Below are 23,653 nucleotides of genomic sequence, written 5' to 3'. Positions count from 1 at the left end.
CACAGGAACAGTTATAAAAGTCTTTTTTTTTTTTTAAACTAGGCCATCAAGCTTATCTCACATTTAAAAGGATTGAAATCATATGGAGTACTTTCTTTGGGCACAGTAGGATTTAGCTAGAAAACAGTAACAATAACCAGAGGATAGATAATCTCACAAATATAATGTCAAGTGAAAGAAGCCAGATACAAAAAAAAATTGTATTATTTATTCTACGTAAAGTTCAAAAATGAGATAAAACTAGACTGTAATATTTATGGATGCGTATAAAAGCAGAATAAGTACAAAGAAAAGCAAGGAAGTGGTTACTGTGAAAGTCAGTGATTACCTTCAGGAGAAAGGGGAGTGTGTTCAGAGCATCATAAGGCAAGAAGTTCTTCCTCATTATTCTTTTGTCAAAAATATATTGACTGTCCTTATGTGTTTATTCTTCCAGATGAACTTTAGAATGATGTTGTCAAATTCCCCAAAAGTTTCATTTGGATTTTGATTGGAATTGTGTAAATTTGAGATTTCCTCTGGGATTATTTTGCCTTTTTGAAATACTCAGTCTATCTAGGGCTATAGTATATGTTTCTAGTTACTCAAGTTATTTTTAGGTTTCTTAAAAAAAAATTTTAGTGCTTTCTTTATATAGACTTCACGTTTCACGTTAAGTGCATTCCAAAGTGTGTTATTACTTTTGTTTCTATTGTGAATAAGGTTTTTTGTGTTCTTTTTTCATATTTTCTAACTGGGTATTGGTATGTAGGAAAGCTATTGACTTTTTTTAGGTGCTTATCTTGTTTTAATTCCGATTATTGATTTTAATATACATTGAGTTTTTGTTGTGGGCTAGGTACTAGTAGGCATATTATAATAATTTTCACATTTACTTACTATTCCTTGTTTACGATCAAGAATATGAAGCTTAGGGAGGATAAGAGATTGCTCAAGGTCACACAAATCAATAGGAGTAGGGCTGGGATTTTAATTAGATATGTCTGACCACAAAACTCACTCTCTTTCTACCATGGGATTATGTTTTCCCTGATAAATTTAATTCAGCAACAAATTATATAAAGATATGCTATGAAGATATATGAGATAATGAATGTAAATTGGCTTTGAAAGTTCATATGAATGAACTATCCAAATTAATGTAGCAATTTCACTGTGAAATTGAAAGTAGGAGATGATTGGAGAATAGCTAAAACCCAGTGTTGCCTTTCATTAGCTTAGAAGTCATAGAACTTTCCTGTTTATAAAACTTTCCAGATGTTCTTTGAGCATCAAAGCTGGATACATAGTGAAGAAAGATGTCTTCTGAGTGGGTTTTTTTTTTTTTTTTAATTTAATATTTAAAAGTGGCATTAGTGAGTTAAGATTTTTTTTTTAGTGATAGGCATTTCCAGAGTATTTCTTAGGACTAAAGGGCTGGCATGTGTTTTTTCTTTCATTCAACGCAAATTTTATTTTCCACCTTTGGAGTACATGCCACTCTACTTTGGTGCTAAGTATGAAATAGTGAATAAAGACAAATACTAAACAAACTAATAAGTACGTAATTGTATCTTGAGAGAGGTGCTGTAAAGAAATGAACTTAATACCAGTTAGAAGTGGCTAGCCATTTGAGGGTGAGCGGGGTAGAGGAAACAGCCTGTGTCAAAGTCCTGAAGCAGATTCTAAGAAATCTAACAAAGGCCAGTGCTACTTAAGGACCGGGTGAGGTGAGAGTTGGAACAAGCCCAGGTTGGCTAAGTGGGCAAGGACTGCAACATGCAGGAAGATGGAGGCCATGGAAAGGAATTTGGATTTTATTCGAAGTATAATGGCGAAGTCATTGAAAGTCTCTGAGAAGGGCACTACCATGGACCAATTTAGCATGTACAGACATTGTGGTGGCTGCTATACCATGACAGTCAAGAGTGGCAGTGCGAAGACTAGGTAGGGAGCTAATGCCATAGACCAGGGTTTTCAGCCTTGGCACCATTGACATTTTGACTGGGTAATTCTTTGTTGTTGGAGGCTGTCCTGTGCATTGTAGGATGATTAGCAGCATCCCTGGCCTTTACCCACTAGATGCCAGTAGTACCCTTCTCCCCCAGTTATGAGAACCAAAAATGTCTCCAGCCATTGTCAAATGTCCCTTGGGGTTCAGATCACCCCTGGTTGAAAATCACTGCTATAGACCAGGAGGGAAATGGTGAAAATGTAGTATGCTGAGATGGTGGAAGTGAAGAGAAGTACTCAGATTTAATGCACATTCAGGTAAAAGTGGATTACCAGATACCTGGGGTGTTGTGCTGGAGGAAGAGATCCTTCACTCCTCACTTACTGCCAGGTTTCTCAGGGACTCCTTAGCTTTTTTTTTTTTCTCCTAAATCTTTTAATTCACCTACAACTTGTCCTCAGATCTTCCAAATATTGTCTCTATTTTGTGGTCTATAGACAGACAAGATCCTATCTCCTCCCACCCCCTCCCCAAACCAACACCGTCTTTAAACATTGGAGAGGTGACAGGAATGCTTGGTCTCTTGCCAGGAATTCTGAAGTGGGTAAAGCTGATAGACAACTTTGAAGGAGAATATGACTACGTAACCAATGAGGGGACAGTGTTCACGTTCAAGACAAATCGCCATTCTCCCAACTACCGCCTGATCAACATAGACTTCACGGATCCTGACGAGTCTAAGTGGAAAGTGCTTGTTCCTGAGCATGAGAAAGATGTCTTAGGTAAGATTATATGTTCCTTGAAAGTTGTGCTTTTAGTTTTAGTGAGAAGGTCAAGAAGTTGATAACCTCTCTCATTCTCTGACGACCAGTTACAAGGTTAGGCGCTTTGAACCTCTAATCATTGGGAACGAAGTGTCTAAATAGTGCAACCAAGCATTTACTGTATGACATCTTTGTAACTTAGTGTGCTGGTATGTAGAAATGCAGGGTCTTCATAAAAACTGTGAAGGTATGAATTCAGACTTTCAAAGGTACTGCTTTTTAAAAAATATCAGTCATCTCTGTGTAGCTATTGTCTGCTGATAATCACTAACATTCAATTTTTTAAACCATTCAGATTCAGAACTTAAAGCTTTAAGCATTTGAATAACCTTTTAGCTGTTTACATTTTACCTATTGTAGACCTTGAGATGAGTTTGCCTTCCTCTTATTAGATAAGAGAATAGGCTATTGTCACAGTTAATTGAAACCCTTTGCAATTGCTGCTGTGTGCACTGAACTACATTAACCTCTTGAGAACTTCCGTAACAGGAATTATGTTTCAGAGTGCCTTTAAATTCCCTTTTATTCATTTTCTCTGTGACTTTCAAAAAATTGGTATGCAGCTTTATAGATTATTGCCTAAAGCTGGATTTGATTAGAATAAGACTCGTTAATTTTGCTAGGGGTGTTTTTACACGAAAGGAGAGTTTAGACCTTCAGGCCAGTGAAGAGTTGACTTGCTGGATGTGAACTTCTGCTGATGGGTTAAAATCTAGGACCATCCAAAAATGCAAAGATATATGGTATATTATCAGGAAAATAATCCCTTTTGAGTGCTGCAAAGTCGCCCTATCTCAGATAAAACCAAAAAAACCAAACCTGTTGCCATTGAGTCGATTGCAACTCATAGTGACCCTATAGGACAGAGGAGAACTGCCCCATAGGGTTTCCAAGGAGCGGCTGGTGGATTTAAACTGCCGACCTTTTGGTTAAAGCAATCCTTAAATGTGTTTTCCAGTGAAACTATATGGGATGCTCAGTTAAAATCCAGGTGTGGGAGTTAGGCATATCCAGGTCCATGTCCTGGAAAAGTGAGGGAAGCTTTTTCCCCTGGCTGGTGGCTTTGTGTTTTTTGTGCCCGGCTGATATTTAAGCCAGGCATTGCTGAGGGGTGGAAGGATGGCAAACAATTGCAGCTGATGCTCTCAGGTTGTGCTTCGTACTGTGCCCTTTTTTCTGCAAGGCTCCAGAGGAAGGGTTTGCTTGAGACTCTCCTCAGCCCCTTGGCATCTGCCCGCCCCCCTGCACCCTCTTCTGTACTGGGGTCTCTGCAGTCCTCCAGGCAGTCCTATTGGACAGGACCCAAGATAACTGCGTGCTTGCTCTTTCCGTTAAAACCCACATCTGCAGCCCTGAAGCAGCAGCCCATCCCTGGCTCTGACCCTAAAGCAGCTAGTCAGTGCTTCTCCTACCTTCTAGACTTCCCATTCACAGCCACCTTAACTCGTCAGGTTTGGATCAGGCACCATTGTTCTGTCTCAGGCTGGAGATGGAAGGTAATGACACTGTCACACACTCTCTGCAGTTTGAAAGGGGCCTTACAGCGTGACTGGAGCTCTTTCTAAGGAAGTTTCTTCACTTGTCTCCTCAAAAACTTCCGTTCACTTTCTGACCCCTTTTTATATCTGGATAAAGGATCCACAAGTCATGGAATGGGTTTTTGGCCATTTCTTTCAACACCTTCATGCGAGGGATCTATTTTTTAGTCGCTTTAGTAGCCTCAGGAGCTCTGGTGGCCTTGTGGTTAAGCGTTCGACTACTAACCAAAAGGTCAGCAGTTTGAATCCACCAGCCACTCCTTGGAAACCCTCTGGGACAGTTCAATTCTGTCATATAGTTGGAATTGACTCGACGGCATTTTTGGTTGGTAGCCTCATGGCTACAAAACGGAGGCAGGACTATCCTTCCTAAAGATGGTGGTGGTTGTTTATTAGTTGCTGAATCGGCTCGAACTCATGGCAACCTTATGTATAACAGAAGAAAGTGTTGCCTCATCCTGTGCCATCTTCATAATCGGTATGTTTGAGCCCATTGTTGTAGCCACTGTGTCAGTCCATCTCATTGAGGAGGTTTTCCTCGTTTTTGCTGACCTTCTACTTTACCTACCATGATGTCCTTTTCTAGCAATTGGTCTTTCCTGATGACATGTCCAAAGTAAGCAAGATGAAGTCTCATCATCCTCACTTCTGAGTGTGGTAATAGCCAGCAATTACCAAGTGCTTCTTCAGCACTCAGCTTCACATGCTTTGACCTTGTGAGTTGGTGGGTTCAAATGAGACTTTGGTAGCATGAGTCTTTGTTTAGGGTGCCCTGGGTATTTTTCAGGCTTCCGTTAGATTGGCACAGTGATTCTCTTATAGGGAGCTATCAAGGATATTGTAAATATTTCTTCCCAAGGCAGTATGAATTTGCTGCCTTTTAAAGCCTAAAAAAGCGGTTTTAACTATGCCTTACGGTGACATACTATCTCACCTGTAGGTCTAATGAAATGCAAATAAATGCTTAGGATTTGTTCTGAATGCTTCTGAAAGGTTATAAGTTCTTCAGAATGGAAAGAGGAAACCTTCAATATTCACTAGAACTCATCAGTTTAAAGAGAAGCACAGTTGAATTTGCTATATATCATTATCACAGAATGCTCTGTTGAGAATAAAAACTAGAGATGAGTCATAAAGTACAGCTATGAAGTCAGAGCTTATATTAATGACAGCCTACAAATCACCTTGTCCTTTTCTTATTCACTTTGTCTGTTTTATAATTCTAACGTTCTTACAATTAACACAGATTATCCTTTGACAGAAATAATTTACTTCAATTTTTTCCATACTTTCTCACTTTAAAACATTTAAGTCAGGTGAAATATATTGCTTGATCGAGTTGCTTTAAAAAAATGTATTGGATAATGAGCAAATTACTTTTAGATATAAGACTTCTTTGTATCCTCACTTGAGGAGAAGTTTGCTGTTGTAATCTATACAACCCAAGGAGATTGAAGGCCCTGGTGATCCTCAGAGTTCCTGCTGGCTGATGTCTTATTGTTCATGTTGATAGTTGACATTATTAGCTTGAACTCCTAGTTTCTTGTGTTATAAAAATGAGAACCTCCCACACATACATACAACTCCCCACAACCATGAAACTCAGGAAAGGTTTGTCTTTCTAACATGTTTGAGCTGTTACCTGCAGCCCTGCCCTTACTTCCATTTGCCACAGCATCTCTCTCTCTCCATGGCCTGTCTTTACTTTAGGCTTATCTCCTCCACAAGGGAATGGATTATGCCCTTCTGTTTTCTTCTTTCTCTTTCACGTCACTCACCTATACTCTCCCAGCTCCGTCGATGACAGCACCGTTTTTGCAAGTTAGATCCTAGGAGTTGAGGAGGACTCATTTCTCTGCCTTGTTCTCCCCGCAGTCATCAAGACCTGGTGATTCTTCTTGGGCAATACCTTTCATTTGTTTTCTTTCCTGTCCAGACTTTATCCCCAGCTTGATTTGATGTTCAGCCTGGTTTATTGCAGTAGTGTTCTTACTGGTCTTCCCTCCGTTGTTCTGCGTTCAGCTGTAGATACACACGTGCTTCATTCACATCATCTTTATTTATGTCACCCTTCTTAGCTCCTTAGTAATGGCTAAGTCAGAACTAAACTCTTCCCTGGTGGAGGAGAGACCCACTTCAGCACCTGCCTAGCTCCTTCGTAAGACTGCTTTGTTTTCCAGTGACCAAACTACTGCAACAAAACCAAAAAGTGCTACAATTTTTTTCTTCTTCTTGAAAATTGATCTCTTACTTGTCGTCTTTACCAGTCTGTTTGTTCATTCATTCATTCATTCTGTCCCTATTCCTATCTCTGGCTTTCCTTCCTTGAGTCATCTGTCTTCCCACCAGATTGTCTCCTGGAGAGCTGTTCTGTTCCGGACAACTCCCCTCCCCCTGCTCTGCGCAGGTACGAAAGGTACAACTCAGCACTTGCTTAAGGGCTCTCACTTGTTTTGGGTCCCCTTCTCACCATTACCAACCTTTGTTTACGTTTTGTTTACTTGTATTTTTATATGATCCTGTCTCAAGGGCAGAAATGGTGTTATTGTATTCCTTGTCTCTCTAGTATTTTGCAGGGTATCTGGAACATACCAGGTGCTTAATACATTTTGTATTATAAACAGCCCTGACAGACATGGATTATGATTTGTTTTTGTTTTTAATATTTTCTTCCTTATATCTCCTGTAGCATGGTATTGGACACAAGATAAGTAGGCAGGGTTACTGGTATTACACATGTCATCTAGATCATCAAGAGCCACTGGCCCAATGTAGAAAATAGTTTGTTTCCTCTGTACATGACAGGAACAAGAATTTATTAAAGGAATATGCTGAAAACTAGATTGAATGATTGAAGCCAGTATAAATCACCTTGCAAGTATCATTTCTGCATAGCACAATGTATGGCTGATGCTCAAGAATATTGTTTAATGAAACACATGTTTTTTTCTCTAACTTCCAAAACCACATTAGGCTTTATCACTACTTCTCATCTTTTCAGAATGGGTAGCTTGTGTCAGGTCCAACTTTTTGGTCTTATGCTACCTCCATGACGTGAAGAACATTCTGCAGCTTCACGACCTGGCTACTGGCGCCTTCCTGAAGACCTTCCCACTCGAGGTTGGAAGCATCGTGGGATACAGTGGTCAGAAGAAGGATACTGAAATCTTCTACCAGTTTACTTCCTTTTTATCTCCAGGTGAGAGTCTTTTCAGCATCATCACTCGCTTTAAAAATTGGATGTTTGGATTTCTTTTGCAAAATTGGTCCATAATGCTGGGTTATTGAAAATCACATATGATGTATTACAGCCAAGATTACTTAATGGGAATAAAACAGTAAAACAGATGCTCAGAACAAAGAAATGTAGAAGTCTAAGAACCACACTCTCATTAATCTTATATGTGGAGTCTCTGTTCTTCTGGGGACAGAACAACTGGTGTTCTAAGTTGATTAAAAAAAAAAAAATCAGTATAAACAAGTATAACATTAGATTCAGTCTTTGTCTTTTTTGGACTATATATTCAAGGACACACAGTGCAGATAATTAAAAAGCATAAAATAAAATCTCTAGCTACAATATGACATTTAAAAAATGGCTTCTAGAACAAACTAAGAATAAATCTGTTGTTATATCTTCTGCTACTGTTAAGCTGAAATAAAATATAATTCTAAAAGCATAGTCTTATGTTATTTAGAAAAAAATGTATCTGTTACTTGGTTCTAGTAGAAAAGGGAAAAATGCTTGTGAGTTGTGATTTTTAAGTTTCATGGTATTTAAATTTTCCCCAGAGTGAATACAGTTCTCTTTTTAAGTTGGTCAGATTAATCTGCTTTGTTTTTTGTTTTCTCTACTTCTCCATTCGACTGCACTGTTTTGTTATAGTCAGAGGCATACACATACTCTGATTTGTCCCCGGAGTAGGGCCCAGTGGGCAGTTCGCAGTTGACCAGGCAGACTTTGTCCTAAAAGCAATCTGGCTGAAAAAATTTCTACACTTTCCTTGTTCATTTATTGAGCTCTGTAGCACTTTCTGGTTTTGTTGCAGTAGTTTGGTCACTGGAAAATAAAGCAGTCTTATGAAAGAGCTAGGCAGGTGCTGAAGTGGGCCTGTCCTCCACCGGGGATTTGGCCAGATGACAGTGGTGCCTCATCCACTTTTCTTTTGAGCCACAGAGCAGGCAGCCCATATAGAATCTTATCCTGTGACAGGTTGCTGTCAAGGTTATTAAAACCAGAAGAAAGATGTTCTGTAAGTAGGTCTGATGGTATATCTGGAAATCCTAGCAAGCTTTACTTTCCCAAGTATATTTCAGAGGCTCTACAGGGGCTAAGAAAAGTGCCCACAAGTATGTGGACACCACACCCAGGGCCAGGAATCGGGAACTGGAAGTTTTAAGAACCCAGTCAGGCTGCCTGCACCTTGTCCCATTCCCCTGGGGCCTGGAGCATAGCAGCGTCAGTGGACAGGCACCAAGAAGAATCGGTTTCCTCCAGATAGTCATTCTCAACCCACTGCTGTGGGGTCCTCAAATTGATGCTGGTTCCAGAAATTTCACTCTGGAAAATATCATAGCTTAAATAGTTCAAACAGGGACAATGGCCCCTTTCCCATTTCAGAAAATGACATTTTCAAGGCTTAAAAGAAATTGTAAATTTGGTGATTCCAGTGAGCACAGGTGTCTGCTGTTTGATTTGAGAGGAAACTTGCAGAAAAGTCTGTTTAGTGTCACATGAAACTGGAAATTGCTGTGTGGGGAATTAGTTCCAAAAGGATGTATTTAAATACTTGACTTTCTTTATTTGCCAAATAATTCTGGATTTTGTTGGATACAGGACAGTGAGGAGAAGAGAGTGGAGGTGACTTACCTGCTCTTAATGAAAGCCCAAGTCCCCAAAGGCATATAAACCTCCTTCAATGATCCGTGTGACCATTTATTTCAGGAACAAGCTCATCATTACCTGAGGAAGAAAGAGCTCATTGTCCTAATGTAAAATGATGAGTTCTTTGCCAAGCAGTGAAATATTATTCGTGACTGTGGCTGTGAAGTATGAAAAGCAAAGTGTATTCCTAGTTTGGTACCTCCAAGGCAGCTTCTGGGCAAGTTTTAATTTGTTACTATAATGCTTTGTAAGTCTCCTTGGTCTTCTCTTGTTCATTTGCTTTTATCTTTCCCTTTCTTTCTCCTTAATGCAATTAGATATGTAAGGCCAGAGAATAGGGTTTCCAGACTCAGGCCTTTGGGTCTACATGTAAAAATGGCTATCAGATAATTAAACTAGATATCTTAAAATGGAGAATTGTCAGAGTGTGTGTGTGTGTGTGTGTGTGTGTGTGTGTGTATACACATTTGTACACATGTACATCAGCTCAAAAGCTGTCTTGCACTGTTCTCTGAAGGTTAATGCTTTAGTACTACAGTAAACAGCAGAGACACTAAATTGTAAGTAAAGCTCCAGGGCCAAAAATAACTGAGCTCCAACTTCCTCCTGTTGACATGTGAGTACATCTGGCAGGTGCATGCCAGCTGACTTTGTTTCTCATGGAGGTGCATACTGACGACACATCTTGATCCCAAGCCATTTAGGACTTTTGCACCTTGAGTCATACTTGGGAGGAAAACGTGCAGCCGGGGCAATTTGGAGCACGATGAGCTTTTTCCCTGTAGCTCGAACCACTTAGTGGTTGAGCTGATTAATTCTACACTAGTGGGACCTTGGAGGGTTGGCTAAGGTTAGTTCTAGACAGACTTGCACGTTGTAATAATCCAGTAGAGCAGTCCCAAATGCACAGCTCTGAGAAGCAGGCATGAGACATGAATAAAGCCTTTCCTAGACTGCTAAGGAAAGGCAATTTTATTAAGAGACTTGGGTTTGTTTTTTTATAACATTAGAACCCAGGCTATAATCAGATAAAACACTATTTACATGGGTCATTTTTTACAATGTTCTTTTTCCTTCTCCTTATGTATGCAATTTTTTGGTTTCTTCTGATTTTTTTTTCTTCTTCTTCTTTTCTATTTTTCTTTTTGCAGTTTCTCCTGGAGTTGCCCCTTCCTCCTAACTCCCACTTCTTCTACCTCCTTATATTTATTTCAAATTACAGCAGGAACATCCAGGCTGGTCTCCCTGCCTCCATTCAAGTGCTAGAATAGCCTTTCTAAAGCACTCTGTTCTTTAGGAGATATTTCCTCAAGTCCAAAACCTCCTGTGGCCTTAAGGGACTTCCATAAAACAATTCTCTCTTTCACCCTTAAACTTTGAAATTTATTTCCTAGAGATCACCTAACCAGTCCTCTCTGGTTCATGATTCTAGGATGTTTTTATCAAACCGCACATTCCTTGGAGTTATCCACTCAAGCCTTCTCAGATAAGACACAAAGGATCGTTAGATTATTGTGTGAATGTGCAGTGGATTAACCTGGTCTGACTCAGATGAATCTATAAATAGAACATAATGTAAAATATATTAAGCACTAGTACCTCAGGTTGAACAGAGCCTCCTCTAAGGTACCACTTATGATGCAGAAGACAGAATAGAGGTCAGACACTTGGCCCTATTCTCTGAAAGTAAACAATCCCTGTTGTTTATTTATCACATTCTGCTAATAGGGTATTGATTAGGAGATTTGACTTCTTAGATAAACAAGTGTTTAGAATGTGCTTCCTACTCATTGTTTTTCACTAGGGAAATTTGCATTCTAGTACTTTGGTAACTTGTATAAGGTCTCTGAGCTGATAACTGCCCAAGTTGGGAATTTTGACTCCCAAGTCCTGCGTCATTCACCGTACTCCAAATAGCAGTGACTCCAGGCTGAGTCAGGTGTCCAAATGGCACATGCTTAGTCTGTACTCTTTTTTTTTGGCGGGGGGGGGGAATGATCAAGATGCTCTCTGTAAATTAAAATATATCTGAGGATAGCCTTTGCCCTCAACACTACATTCATATGGGGAAGGACAGTATTCAGTGTGTCTGGTAAATTAGAATGCATATTCACAGAGTATATTTTGGAAGTATTTTTATGAACCTATATTCTAACAAATGTCCAAGTATAACTAAAACTAAGAAAGCCAATACTTAAGTCACATTATAGCTCCTCACTGTCAGTGTTAATTATATGTCCTGTTGTTGCCATCAAGTCGATTCTGACTCATAGTGATCCTATAGGACAGAGTAGAACTTCCCTATAGGGTTCCCAAAGCTGTAATCTTTTATGGGAGTGGATCACCAGGTGTTCTTTCTCATGGAACCGCCTATGGGTTTGAACTGCTGACCTTTTGGTTAGCAATTGAGCGCTTAACAGTGGCGCCACCATGGTTCCTTGTAGTAACCTTAAAATAATTTGTCCAAGCATGAGAATGGAAATAACACTCAGAGAGATTAGCAGTCATGATTCTAAAGAATTCTAAGTGTATTACTCTTTGCCAGTGAAGAGCAGAGTATTGTTTCTCAACTGATAATGAAGTACACACACAGAGGAGTTGAGGAGAAAAAAAGAGCCGACATTTTAATACATGATCAGTCAATATATGCAAATGTGTCCTGTGGGAGTACATTTGGTTTCTGGTTTTCTAGAGCAAGTACTGGGATCTCTAAATTGGTTTTTCATATACTTGAGAGCATATGTTTAAAGTATATTGGGAGGGAATGCTGTTTCTGTACCAACCACTCTGTGGGTGACTAATTCTGTTTCACAAACCACACTAGTATCACTGTTTTCAAACATTAATTATTTGTCTTACTTATTGCTTCTTTCATTTAATTCTTAAATGTTAGGGGGTAGTAGCATTAAATTAAAAAAATGGAATTTTAATTAGTGGTTAAATATGCTGGAATTCTTGGTGCATACTGTCATTCTGTGTTGTGCACAATTACTAGGATAACCAAAATTTAAAAGGCAGCTCTGAAATGGGTGCCTGATCGCCTTTGGTCCCTGATTGCTGTCCACATATATGTGACAGATGTGTAGATGTCATGTAGCAGGAGCCCCAGGATAGCCACCAAGAAACGCCCAAGGTTTTGACCTTGAGCAAGTCACTGTATTTTCTACCTCTCAGGTAAGATGGCCCTAGATGAAGTTCACCATTTACTTTGACCTGCACTCCTAAGCAACCTGGCTTGGGAAAAACCTGCTAAGTTTTATAGTTAGATTTTTTACTCCTCATATTCACAGAATGCGCAAGAATCTTCTAAAATTTTTACACAGATTATGGTTTTAAAAAAAAAAAAATGATGGTGAAGAGTGATCACTTACACAGCACTCCACACGCCAGGCTCTTCATGCAGTGACCCTTCCACAGCCATGGTGATTCTCAACGTTCCCCACTAATGCTCCTCTCTTGCCAATCATGGCATCTGGTCGTGCTTTGTGAGTCTTGCCCCCTTTTGTGTCTAGTGAACCTTCCAGACTAAACTGAGAATTCTACTCTTTTTTAGGTATTATTTATCACTGTGATCTTACCAAAGAGGAACTGGAGCCAAGAGTTTTCCGAGAGGTGACTGTGAAAGGAATTGATGCTTCTGATTACCAGACAGTCCAGGTATCAAGAATTTGATCTCTTTAATGTGAGAATTAGTATAGGGTTAGGAAATCTGACTTCCAGACTGGGGCTTTCAAACTTCAACTTATCAGGAGCTTCAGATAACAAATATTCATGGAACCCTTGTTGTGTTCTTGGCATTGTGCCAGGCACTCCAGACGAAGCAGAGAGGCAGGCGTGGTTCCTGCCCTCCCAGAGCTTGCAGGTTCTGCTCCTGTGGCTGCTACTGTTGACGCGAAGCCAGAGTTCTTTGTCTTGGGGCTCTCGTTGCAGTAGCTATCAAAGCAGCACGGTTTGTCTGTGTCAGTCTGCTGGCTTGAAAGTAGGTTGTGTTCTTCCTCAGGTCTTTTGGTGTCATAAATAACAGCATAGATTTGCTCTACATAAAGTATTTACTGACATGCTATGAGGTCTTTTCAATCTATGTATTTCAGCCTGGCACAGAGTAGACACTGGATAAAATATTTGAGTGGCTGAATTAACTAATTGATTGTCATGCCTTCACAAGCTCCGTTTCTGGCTGCCAGTTTTTCAGGTTAAGAAGCTTTGATTTTGAACAATACCATTTATAATAGCCCCTAAAAAGACAAAACACTTAGGAATAAACCTAACCAGGGACGTCAAAGACCTATACAAAGAAAACTACAAAACACTAGTGCAAGAAACCAAAGAGACCTACATAAATGGAAAAACATACCATACTCATGGATACAAAGACTCAACATTGTAAAAATGTCAGCCCTATCAAAAATGATCTACAGATACAATGCAGTCCCAATCCAAATACCAACAGCTTTCTTTAATGAGATGGAAAAATTAATTACCAACTTTATATGGAAAAGAAAGAGGCCCCTAGTAAGCAAAGCATGACTGAAGAAAAAGAACAAAGTAGGAGGCCTCACTACCTGACCTCAGAAGCTACTATACAGCCATAGTAGTCAAAATAGCCTGGTACTGGTACAATGACAGACACACAGATCAATGGAGCAGAATTGAAACCTCAGATGTAAATCATCCACCTGTTGTAAGCTGATATTTGACAAAGAGCCAAAGTCTGTTAAATGAGGAAAAGACAGCTTTTTAACAAACGGTGCTGGCAAAACTGTATGTCCATCTATAAAAAAAATGGAACAGGACCCATACATCACATCATACACAAAAACTAATTCAAAATGGATCAAAGACTGAAATATAAAACCTAAGAGGATAAAGATCATGGAAGAAAAACAGGGATAACACTAGGGACCCTAATACATGGCATAAGTAGGATACAAACCATAACTAACAATGCACAAACACCAGAAGATAAACTGGGTAACTGGGAGCTCCTAAAAATTAAACACTTATGCTCATCAAAAGACTTCACCAAAAGAGTAAAAAGAGAGCCTACAGACTAGAAAAAAATTTTTGGCTATGACATGTCCGACAAGGGTCTAATCTCAAATCTATAGAATGCTTCAACACCTCAACACCAAAAAGACAATCCAGTTAAAAAAATGGGCAAAAGATATGAACAGAGACTTCACCAAAGAAGACATTGAGGCAGCTGACAGACACATGAGGAAATGCTCGCAATCATTAGCCGTTAGAGAAGGGCAGATCAAAACCACAGAGATACCATCTCACCCTGACATTACAGGCAATTATCAAAGAACAAAAAAGAACAAATGTTGAAGAGGTTGCAGAGAGATTGAAACTCTTATGCAGTGCTGGGGGGAATATGAAATGATACAACCACTGTGGAAAATGATATGGCACTTCCTTAAAAAGCAAGAAATAGAAATACCATAAGATCCAGCAATCCCACTCCTAGGAATATATCCTAGAGAAATAAGAGCTGTCACACGAATAGACATAGGCACACCCATGTTCACTGCAGCGTTATTTACAATAGCAAAAAGATGAAAACAACCTAAGTGCCTATCAACAGACTATGGTGCATATACACAATGGAATACTACGGAATGATAAAGAACAATGATGAATCCGCAAAATATCTCACAACATGGATTGATCTGGAGGGCATTATGCTGAGTGAAATAAATCAATCACAAAAGGACAAATATTGTATGAGACCACTATTACAAAAATCCAAGAAGAGGTTTACACACAAAAAGAAACAATCTTTGATGGTTACCAGGGAGGGGAGGGGTGAGGAGGGGAAATCACTAACTAGACAGTAGACAAGTTACCTTTGGTGAAGGGAAAGACAACACACAGTATAGGAGAAGTCAGCACAACTTGACCAAGGCAAAGCCATAGAAGCTTCCTAGACACATCCCAAATACCTTGAGGGACCGAGTTACCGGGGCTGAGGGCTGGGGACGATGGTCTTGGGGGACATCTAGGTCAGTTGGCATAACATAGTTCATAAAGAAAATGTTCTACTTCCTACTTTGGTGGGTAGCATCTGGGGCCTTAAAACCTTGCGAGTGGCCATCTAAGATAACATCTATTGGTCCCATCACATTTGGAGCAAAGGAGAATGAAGAAGACCAAATACACAAGGAAAATATTAGTCCAAAGGAGTAATGGATCACATGAACCACAGTCTCCACCATCCTGAGCCCAGAAGAACCATATGATGCCCGGCTACCACCACCAACTGCTATGACAGGAATCACAATAGAGGGTCCCAGACAGAGCGGGAGAAAAATGTAGAACAAAACTAAAATTCACAAAAAAGACCAGACTAGGAACCCCCAAGACTATGGACCCCAAGCACCCTGCTAACTCAGAACTGAAGCCACTCCCAAAGTCCACCTTTTGGCCAAAGATTAGACAGGTCTATAAAAGAAACAAGTAACACACGTGAGGAGTGTGCTTCTTAGTTCAGTCAAATATACGAGACCAAATGGGCAACATCTGCTCAAAAGCAAAGACAAGAAGGCAGGAAGGGACAGGAAAACTGGACGAATGGACATGGAGAACCTGGGGTGGAAAGGGAAAGGGGAAGAGTGCTGACACATTGCGGTGATTGCAGCCAGTGTCACAAAACTGTGTGTAAATTTTTAAATGAGATACTAATTTGCGCTGTAAACTTTCACCTAAAACACACACAACAGAAAAAATTGCACTAAAAAAGAAAAAAATGTATAGCCTTGGAAACCTTATGGGGCAGTTCTGCCCTGCCCTGTAGGGTCACTATGAGTCAAAATCGATGTGATGGCAGTGGGTTTGGTTTGGGTTTTATACATTGCCTGAACAGCAAGTCTTAAAGAGCAAAGGAGTTGATTAAGAGTGCTTTGATAACACATTGGATTTTGGTAAGCAGTTGCGGTGTGATGAAAAAAGTGGTGAACTAAGAGAGAAATTTTTGGAGGTGTCTGTTTCTTCAATTGCAAAATAAAGAAAACAGACTAAAATATTTTTTAAAAAAGAAGAATCTCCAATTTTGAATCTCCCCCAGGGTACTGAGCCTCTTAGAAACTGAATAACTGATTGAATGATTGATGATGCAGAATGCCTCTGTTTCATTGCAATGAGAGGTCACCTATGGGAATCAGAGCTTCTTTTTTTAATGAACATTTTATTTTAGTTTATGAAGAAAGGTTAGAATAAAGAGCACTGGGTCTTCCTGAGAATGGTGCTGTGAAACCAGGGCATTGTTAGAGCCTGGTAAATGACCCTTCACCTGCCTGGAAGTAGTCTAGAACTTAGGCAACATCTAAATCAAGCTTCATTTACAGAAACAGGTGGTGGGCTGGATTTGGCCCAGGGCAGCAGTTTCCCAACCTTTTTTCTATATCAGGAGCCAGCAAACTGGCCTCCGGCTTTGTTGGAAGACAGACTTACCTGTTTGCTTACATATTGTCCATGGCTGCTCGTCATGCTGTAGCACAGTTTTTGCAACAGAGGCTGTGACCCACAAAGCCCAAACTATTTAATATTTGGCCCTTTAAGAAAGTTTGCTTACTCCGGGTCTATATATATAAACAATATTTAAAATCAGAACATCCTCAGGAGATGCACAGGGCCCTTGTCCAGGAGCCTTGTCAGACAGGCCTGACATCTGCCACGTACTCACTGGGTGACGCTGGGCAAGTCATTAAACCTTTCTGCCACAATTTTTTTTTTTTTTAAAGCTGTAAAATGGGTATAGCATCTATTATGCAGGATTCCTGTCGCATTATATGAGATGATGTATGTGAACTGTCTGGCACCTAGACTATATCAGATATCTATTCTATATTATTAGAAATAAATATAGCAGACTTAGCTTTCCTCGTCTATCAGAGCTTATTTCTTGTTTCATTCTAAAGCTGAGCAGCCCCTGCCTGCTGCTGACATGGTTCATCAATTCACCCTAGCCCAATGTGAGACTTTTTACATCTCTTTGATTTTAGGCCACCATTCTTTGCTGTTTTTGTTTCTTCTATGTGTAGAAAATTTGTGCCTGTCATCTGTTACATTTGGCATTCTTAGAGCCTAGTTCTAGTGCTTGCCTGGGCTTCCCCAGTTGGGAGGGAGTGTGTGCCATTGCCTCTTCCTCCATTATGCCGAGGACACCCAGCAGTACCCAGCGAGTGTCCCCTCTCCTGCTCTCAAGAGGGCAGCCTTGGCCACTGCAGAATCCAGCAGAGCTGGCTGTGGAAGCTGCCCTTCCTTCCTCTCCTCATCTCTACTACACAGTCCCACTCAACTCTGTGTAAAAAGACATTGTTCTCCTCTCTTTCCCCCCTTCCCACACCTAGTGCCCAAGTGCACGGTTACTTTCCGGCTGTTCAGGGAGGGGCACCTGGAGTAATAACATCTGCCAGGGAGGCAGCTTCTTACAGGGAAATAACTCTTCCTTCTCAGGGAGGAGGATTTAGGTTTTTTCTCCTATGGTACAGCTGCATTTTTTTCTTTTCTGATAGTTGTAATTAATATTCCTTACAGATGATACACACACACAGAAAAAATAGTTACCACCTAATATGTATTGTTCTCATTTACAAATGAAAAGATAAATTTTACAGCTGAGCGAGTACTTGTGCGGAATGCAAATCTATCAGCTGTGTTCACAGCAGCCTGAAATTTCCAGGCTGTGAAGGAAATACACGTGGGTGCTGCCAGTTGCCCATGTCAGAAGAAAATACTTACTTCCTCTGTGCCTGGCTCTCCTTCTCCTAAAGAAAACTGCCTGATTTTAAGCTACTTAAATACTTACAACTTTTTATTTGTACTGCTGCAATAGGGGGAAATAAAAGATTCTTGGAAAATATTTAAAGAGGTAGTAACTGGACACACCACATTGGCTTGCAGATTTTAAGGCACTGCTCCTCGTTCCCATGCTTTGGAAAATGGAGATAAGCCTGTAGGCAGCATATATCCTCTGTGTATATTGCCAACAGAAAGTCTTATATGTACTGATTGTGTGCATTGTACATATTGTTACTGAGTTATTAAAATAGAATTCGTGCATTGTATAAAGGTGCCTTTGATTGCACTATGCTGTCACAATGCCATAGACTTCTATCACTTAAAATCTGTTTGGCACCAGTTGAGATTGAAGTGTGTGCAGCAGAGCTTTGACATGAATGTGAGCATGACAGATGTTCTCACGTTTTGATTAAGCTCTCAGCAGTGCTGCCAACAATGACCTAGTACTGTAAAAAGTAGGCCCTAGAGAAGGATCTGTGCATGAATGGAAAGCATCCTCATAGTGCGTAATAGAAACTACAGCATCTTGAAAAAAGATACTCTATTTTTGTTTTTGGTTACTTTCCGGTAATGTCACTTTTAATTCCAATTGACCCTGGTGTTTATAATTATTCTGTATGTGATGTAAAAAGAATATCCCCTGGACTATTTGTCACTCCTTCATCTATTCTGTGTCGTTGTCTGAGGTGTGTTATCATTTTGAAGCAAATACTGCAGCATAGATTATCAGGCATTGTTGGTCACCACTAACTAATGGCAGTCATGATCATGCACATCTTTTAATACTACTGTCTGCCTGGTGTTGTAGCAAGCCAAGACCAAGCCAAGGAGAGAGGAACAGAAAGGTTGAAAAAACAGACATACAGGTAAACAAGCTACAGAGGTCTGCTCTTTGTGCGATCTTCCATATTCTCAAGACCCTGAGCATCTTGAATGGGAAGGTGAAAAATATGGTGTTGTATTTTGTTCTGACAGATGTAGAGCAAAGCTGCTGTTTGTAGTCTTTATTAATTCTTGGCTGCAGCTCTGGGTAGGAAATTGATTTATGTTGGAAAAATAATTTTGAAAATCAGATCCTAAAAGAACGGTTAATTTTTCTTCCAAAATAGAATGCATATAAGAGTTCAGTTTTAGCTAGATTTGTCAAATCTGCAATAGATTGATCTTTTCATTTTCCTGCATTTTATTGTGAAAGGCACAATCCCATAATATTGATTGGAATCTCTATGACCATGTATTTGAAAAAGAAGTCAAAATACCAATCATTAGAAATTACGTTTGTAAAACAGAAGTGGTGATAAGTGATTTACCTGAAAAATCCTGTCTGCATATATAATCAGTGATGTGCTTCATTTTAAACAAAATGAAGTAATAGGGCAATGACAGTTCAGTTTAGTCTATCAACAAGTATTTATGGCACCACCGTGACGTGCAAATGCTAGGTACCTTTTGGACACAAAGAAATTCCAGACACTGTCACTGCCCCTGGGAAACTTGCTGTCATACTGGAAAGTTGAGACATATAGACCTGAAAAGGTCACAAGCACCCTGAGGAACTGTATCATGCATGATGGTCCAGGGCAAAGTGCAGGCCTAGGTTAGTGCTTTGGTATTCAGAGAGCAGCCTGGGGAGGGTGGGGTGGGAATCCTCATAGGAGCTGAAGGAGTTGGGCAGGGCCTTGAGGAATGGGTATTTTCTATCTTTCTTTTTTTTTTTTTTTTTTTAACTTCAATTAAATTTTATTATTCTTTCCAAAAGAAACATTTACATGTTAACAGAGGCCTTCAAAGACTTAACTGGGAGGATTAATGGTGGAATTCCAGGCATCCTAGGCAGGCTGGTTGGGGAGATATTTTGGAGCCAGGCAACCATCATCACAACATCCCCTCAAGGCAGCTACCTCCACATGGATTTGGGACAGGATCCCACTACCGGGAGGGGCCCTGGTGGTGCAGTGGTTAAAGCGCTTGGCTGCTAATCTAAAGGTTGGCGGTTGAACCCACCAGCTGCTTCACAGGAGAAAGATGTGGCATTGTGCTTCTATAAAGATGACAGCCTTGGCAACCCTGTGAGGCAGTTCTACTCTGCCCTGTAGAGTCACTGTGAGTCGGAATCAACTCGATGGCAACAGGCTTGGGCTCATTGCCAGCTGCAGATGAATACTGGGTTCCTTTTTTTCTTCCAACAGCATCTTATTTCACGTGTCCCTCCTTTTTCAGATCCCTGGCTCCAGACCCCAGCAATGCGGGAGAGCACATCCTGGATCTTGATGATAGCATTTTTTTTTTTAATTGTACTTTAGATGAAGGTTTACAGAGCAAACTAGCTTCTTATTAAACAATTAATACACATATTGTTTTGTGACATTGGTTGCCAGCCCAACGACATGTCAACATTCTCCCCATTCCCGACTACCAGCTTTCCTGTCCCCTCCTGCCGTCTCGTCCTTGCCCCTGAGCTGGTGTGCCCATTTAGTCTTGTTTTGCTTTATGGGCTTGTCTAATCTTTGGCTGAAGGGTACCCTCAGGAGTGACTTCATTACTGAGCTAAAAGGGTGTCCGGGGCCATATTCTTGGGGTTTCTCCGTCTCTGTCAGACCAGTAAGTCTGGTTTTTTGTTTGTTTGTTTTTTGTGAGTTAGAATTTTGTTCTGTTTTTCTGATGACAGCATTTTGACCCAAAGACATTTGTTTTTCCTTCTGATAGGTACGATAATCCCAAAAGCATTCAGAGAATTTGGGGAAGCTGAAATGTGGAGAGTGTTTTTATTTTATTTTAAATTTTATTTTGCTTTACGTGAAAGTCTACAGCTCAAGTTAATTTCTCATTCAGAAATTTATACACATATTGTTTTGTGACATTGGTTGTAATCCCCACAACGTGACAGGACCCTCCTCCTTTGCACTTTGGGTTTCCTGTGTCCATTCATCCAGTTCCAGTCCCTTCCTGCCTTCTTATCTTGCTTCTAGGCAGGAGTTGCCCATTTGGGCTCATATACTTGATTGAACTAAGAAGCACATTCCTCACGTGTGTTATTGTTTTATAGGCCTGTCTATGTCTGAAAAGTGGGCTTCAAGAGTAGTTTCAGTTCTGCGTTAGCGGAGTGTCCAGGGGCCATAGTCTTGAGGGTTCCTCCAGTCTCTGTCAGAACAGTTAAGTGTGGTCTTTTTTCATGAATTTGAATTTTCTGCATTTTTCGCCCACTTTGTCTGGGACTCTCTGTTGTGATCCCTGTCAGAGGTTGTCAGTGGTAGCAGCCAGGCACGATCTAGTTTTTCTGGTCTCAGGCAGGTGGGAGCTCTGGTTCATGTGATCCTTTAGTCCTCTGGGCTAATGTTTTCCCTGGGTCTTTGGTTTTAATCATTCTCGTTTGTTCTAGATGGGATGGGACCATCAGCTGTATCTTAGATGGCCACTCACAAGCTTTTAAGACCCCAGATGCTATGCATCAAAGTGGGGTCTAAAACATTTTCTTTATGAGCTATGCCAATTGACCTAGATGTCCCTCGAGACTTTGGCCCAGGACAGGTGTTTTTATAAGTCCCAGTTCCCCATTGAGATTCCCAAATAATTTTAACACCACCTCTGCCTCCTTGTTGCAGTGTAATTTCATAATTTCAGGGTAAATTCCAAGAAGATAGTAACCATACCCTAAGTATCCTGTGCAGTAGGGTTGCCTTTCGCAGTTGTCTTTTGTGGATGGAATAGTGTTTACACTGTGGTCGAATGGGATGTAACAAAGGAATGTAGTGCAGCAAAAGCATGGCTTTTTGGTTTCACGGAATCTCATTTTTATTCAGCCAGCGAGGAGATTGGCTTCTCCTCCAAAAATGAAAGACAATGTTGATAGACCTGAAAAAGAACAGTGAACTGACTATACGAAGCATAAGCTCCATTAACAACAGTTTCTGCATTTTATTAAAGAAAAAGAATGCAAGTAACCATATTTTATGGGGTAAAAGTAAAATTAAATCAACAGACAGGGAAAATAATAAGAATTATAAACGTGTAGCATAGGTTTCTTATCTTTCTTCCTCATCTCTTATACTTAGTATGAATTTTACTTTTCTCAGGATTACCTACAGTAATGCATATGAAATATTAAGAATGTTCCTAAGGAGATTTGTTGTGAAGCTTAACAGAAATGTTAAGATTAGATGATTCTTCGGGTTTATCAAGCTGCCTTGGGATGGGAGGAGTGGGTTTGTTTGTTTGTTTGTTTGTTTTAAGTGTAGTTTTTTTTTTTTTTTTAACTGTAGTGATAACTAATTTGTGGTTGTTAGCATACTGGCGTTGCCGTTTGGAGAACATGTTCTCAGAACATTAATCAGTGTTTTAATACTCATTAACTTCTGTGGTGAGTGCATGACACATGCAGTTTGTGGGTATCAACTTATCTGCATCCTTGGGGAGTTGACTCGTGGACTTGGTGATGATGTTTTTCTGTAGCGCTGTGTTCTTACAGTTAGATGTTGGTCAGAAATCTTAAGAAAATGTTAGTAAAGAGTGAATGGGGGAATGTTTTCAAAAAGAACTTTTTGAGGGGTTGCTATGCTTACATATAATTACTAACTGATGTAGCTTAAAGCACATTTTTCTTGTGTGCTTTAAGCTGAATCAGTTATTCTTGACAATTCACTGCCTAGGCGTTCATGTTATTTTTTATATTATGCTTCAGGTGAAATATTCTTGCACAAACAATTCCTGCTCTGCTTTAGAATTCTCTTAGTAGCGCTGGCATTCTAGGCAAGGGCATAACGTTTATATTCAAAGAGAGTATATTTTTGTGTCTGTTTCTTCTTCTTTAGATACCAGCTGTGTTAAAGTAATTTGTCCGTGAAAGTTGATAAAAAAGAGACTTTTTTCTTGCTATCTTATAATAGAGAAATTAGTTATATGGCCAAATCTGTAGTTTCTACAGTCTCCATGAGGTGAAAATAAATTCTCTTCCATGTTTTAATAAAGGATATCATTTTGCAGCAACCCGAGAATGTATAACCCATATTCAGTAAAAATCACAAGGTGGCCTCAAGAATTGAGCAACCCCTGCCTGGTGACTGGGCAAAATTCCTGTACTGATAGGCATTTTTTGGGCCTTCTGTGGCAAGGTGGGTGAAGGCCCAATGCAGATTCAGTTCTGTTGAAATTTTTTTAGTTTCTCTGATCTTTTCTCTGAGGAAATAAGTCCCATTTACATTATGAATGTAGGCTATATTGAGTTGGGAACCAGAGAAATAGCTGAGCTTGTGCCTGGTACAGCCTGGGGAGGGTGGTGGGCAAAGGAATCCCCTTTGATTGGCTCTCCTGGAGAACATGGCGCAGTGGCCCACCATTACAGGAATTTGCTGAGCTTGCTTTGCTGAGATGTTAATGAAAAAGATAGATGTTGATTTAATTGGAATGGCTTAGGTTCATTTCTAGGTAGCTGTCCAGGTTTATTGTTCTTTAATTATGTTGTTATATTAGAGTCCATAACTGACAGAGATCATACTATACATAAACCTAATGCCATCGGTGACAATTTTTACTCATCGGAGATTTGTCCACTTGTAGTATATACAAAAAATTTAATATTTCAGATTATCTACAGGTATTACTAAGTTTGCTGCTTTATGTAATAAAGTCACCTAAATAGGTTCAAATTTTGTTTATATTGTTTTAAGAATTGTGG

At 40.0% G+C, this 23,653-nt stretch overlaps 1 protein-coding gene across 3 annotated transcripts in view; it reads left to right on the top strand.

Moving 5' to 3' along the window:
- Positions 1-23,653, top strand: part of PREP (prolyl endopeptidase) — a 130,527-nt gene that overhangs the window by 67,448 nt on the left and 39,426 nt on the right. For all 3 annotated transcript variants that reach the window (XM_004372429.2, XM_023727612.1, XM_023727614.1), the window contains exons 8-10: positions 2,524-2,715; positions 7,297-7,494; positions 12,734-12,837. In XM_004372429.2, the coding sequence (XP_004372486.1) occupies positions 2,524-2,715; positions 7,297-7,494; positions 12,734-12,837 (494 nt within the window). The remainder of the gene's footprint in view (positions 1-2,523; positions 2,716-7,296; positions 7,495-12,733; positions 12,838-23,653) is intronic.

This window comes from Trichechus manatus, unplaced genomic scaffold (genome assembly GCF_000243295.1).
Source record: "Trichechus manatus latirostris isolate Lorelei unplaced genomic scaffold, TriManLat1.0 scaffold00017, whole genome shotgun sequence".
In the NCBI taxonomy this organism is placed as follows: domain Eukaryota; kingdom Metazoa; phylum Chordata; class Mammalia; order Sirenia; family Trichechidae; genus Trichechus; species Trichechus manatus.
Note: the sequence above shows the minus strand (reverse complement) of the source record. Positions and strands in the feature narration are given on the sequence as shown.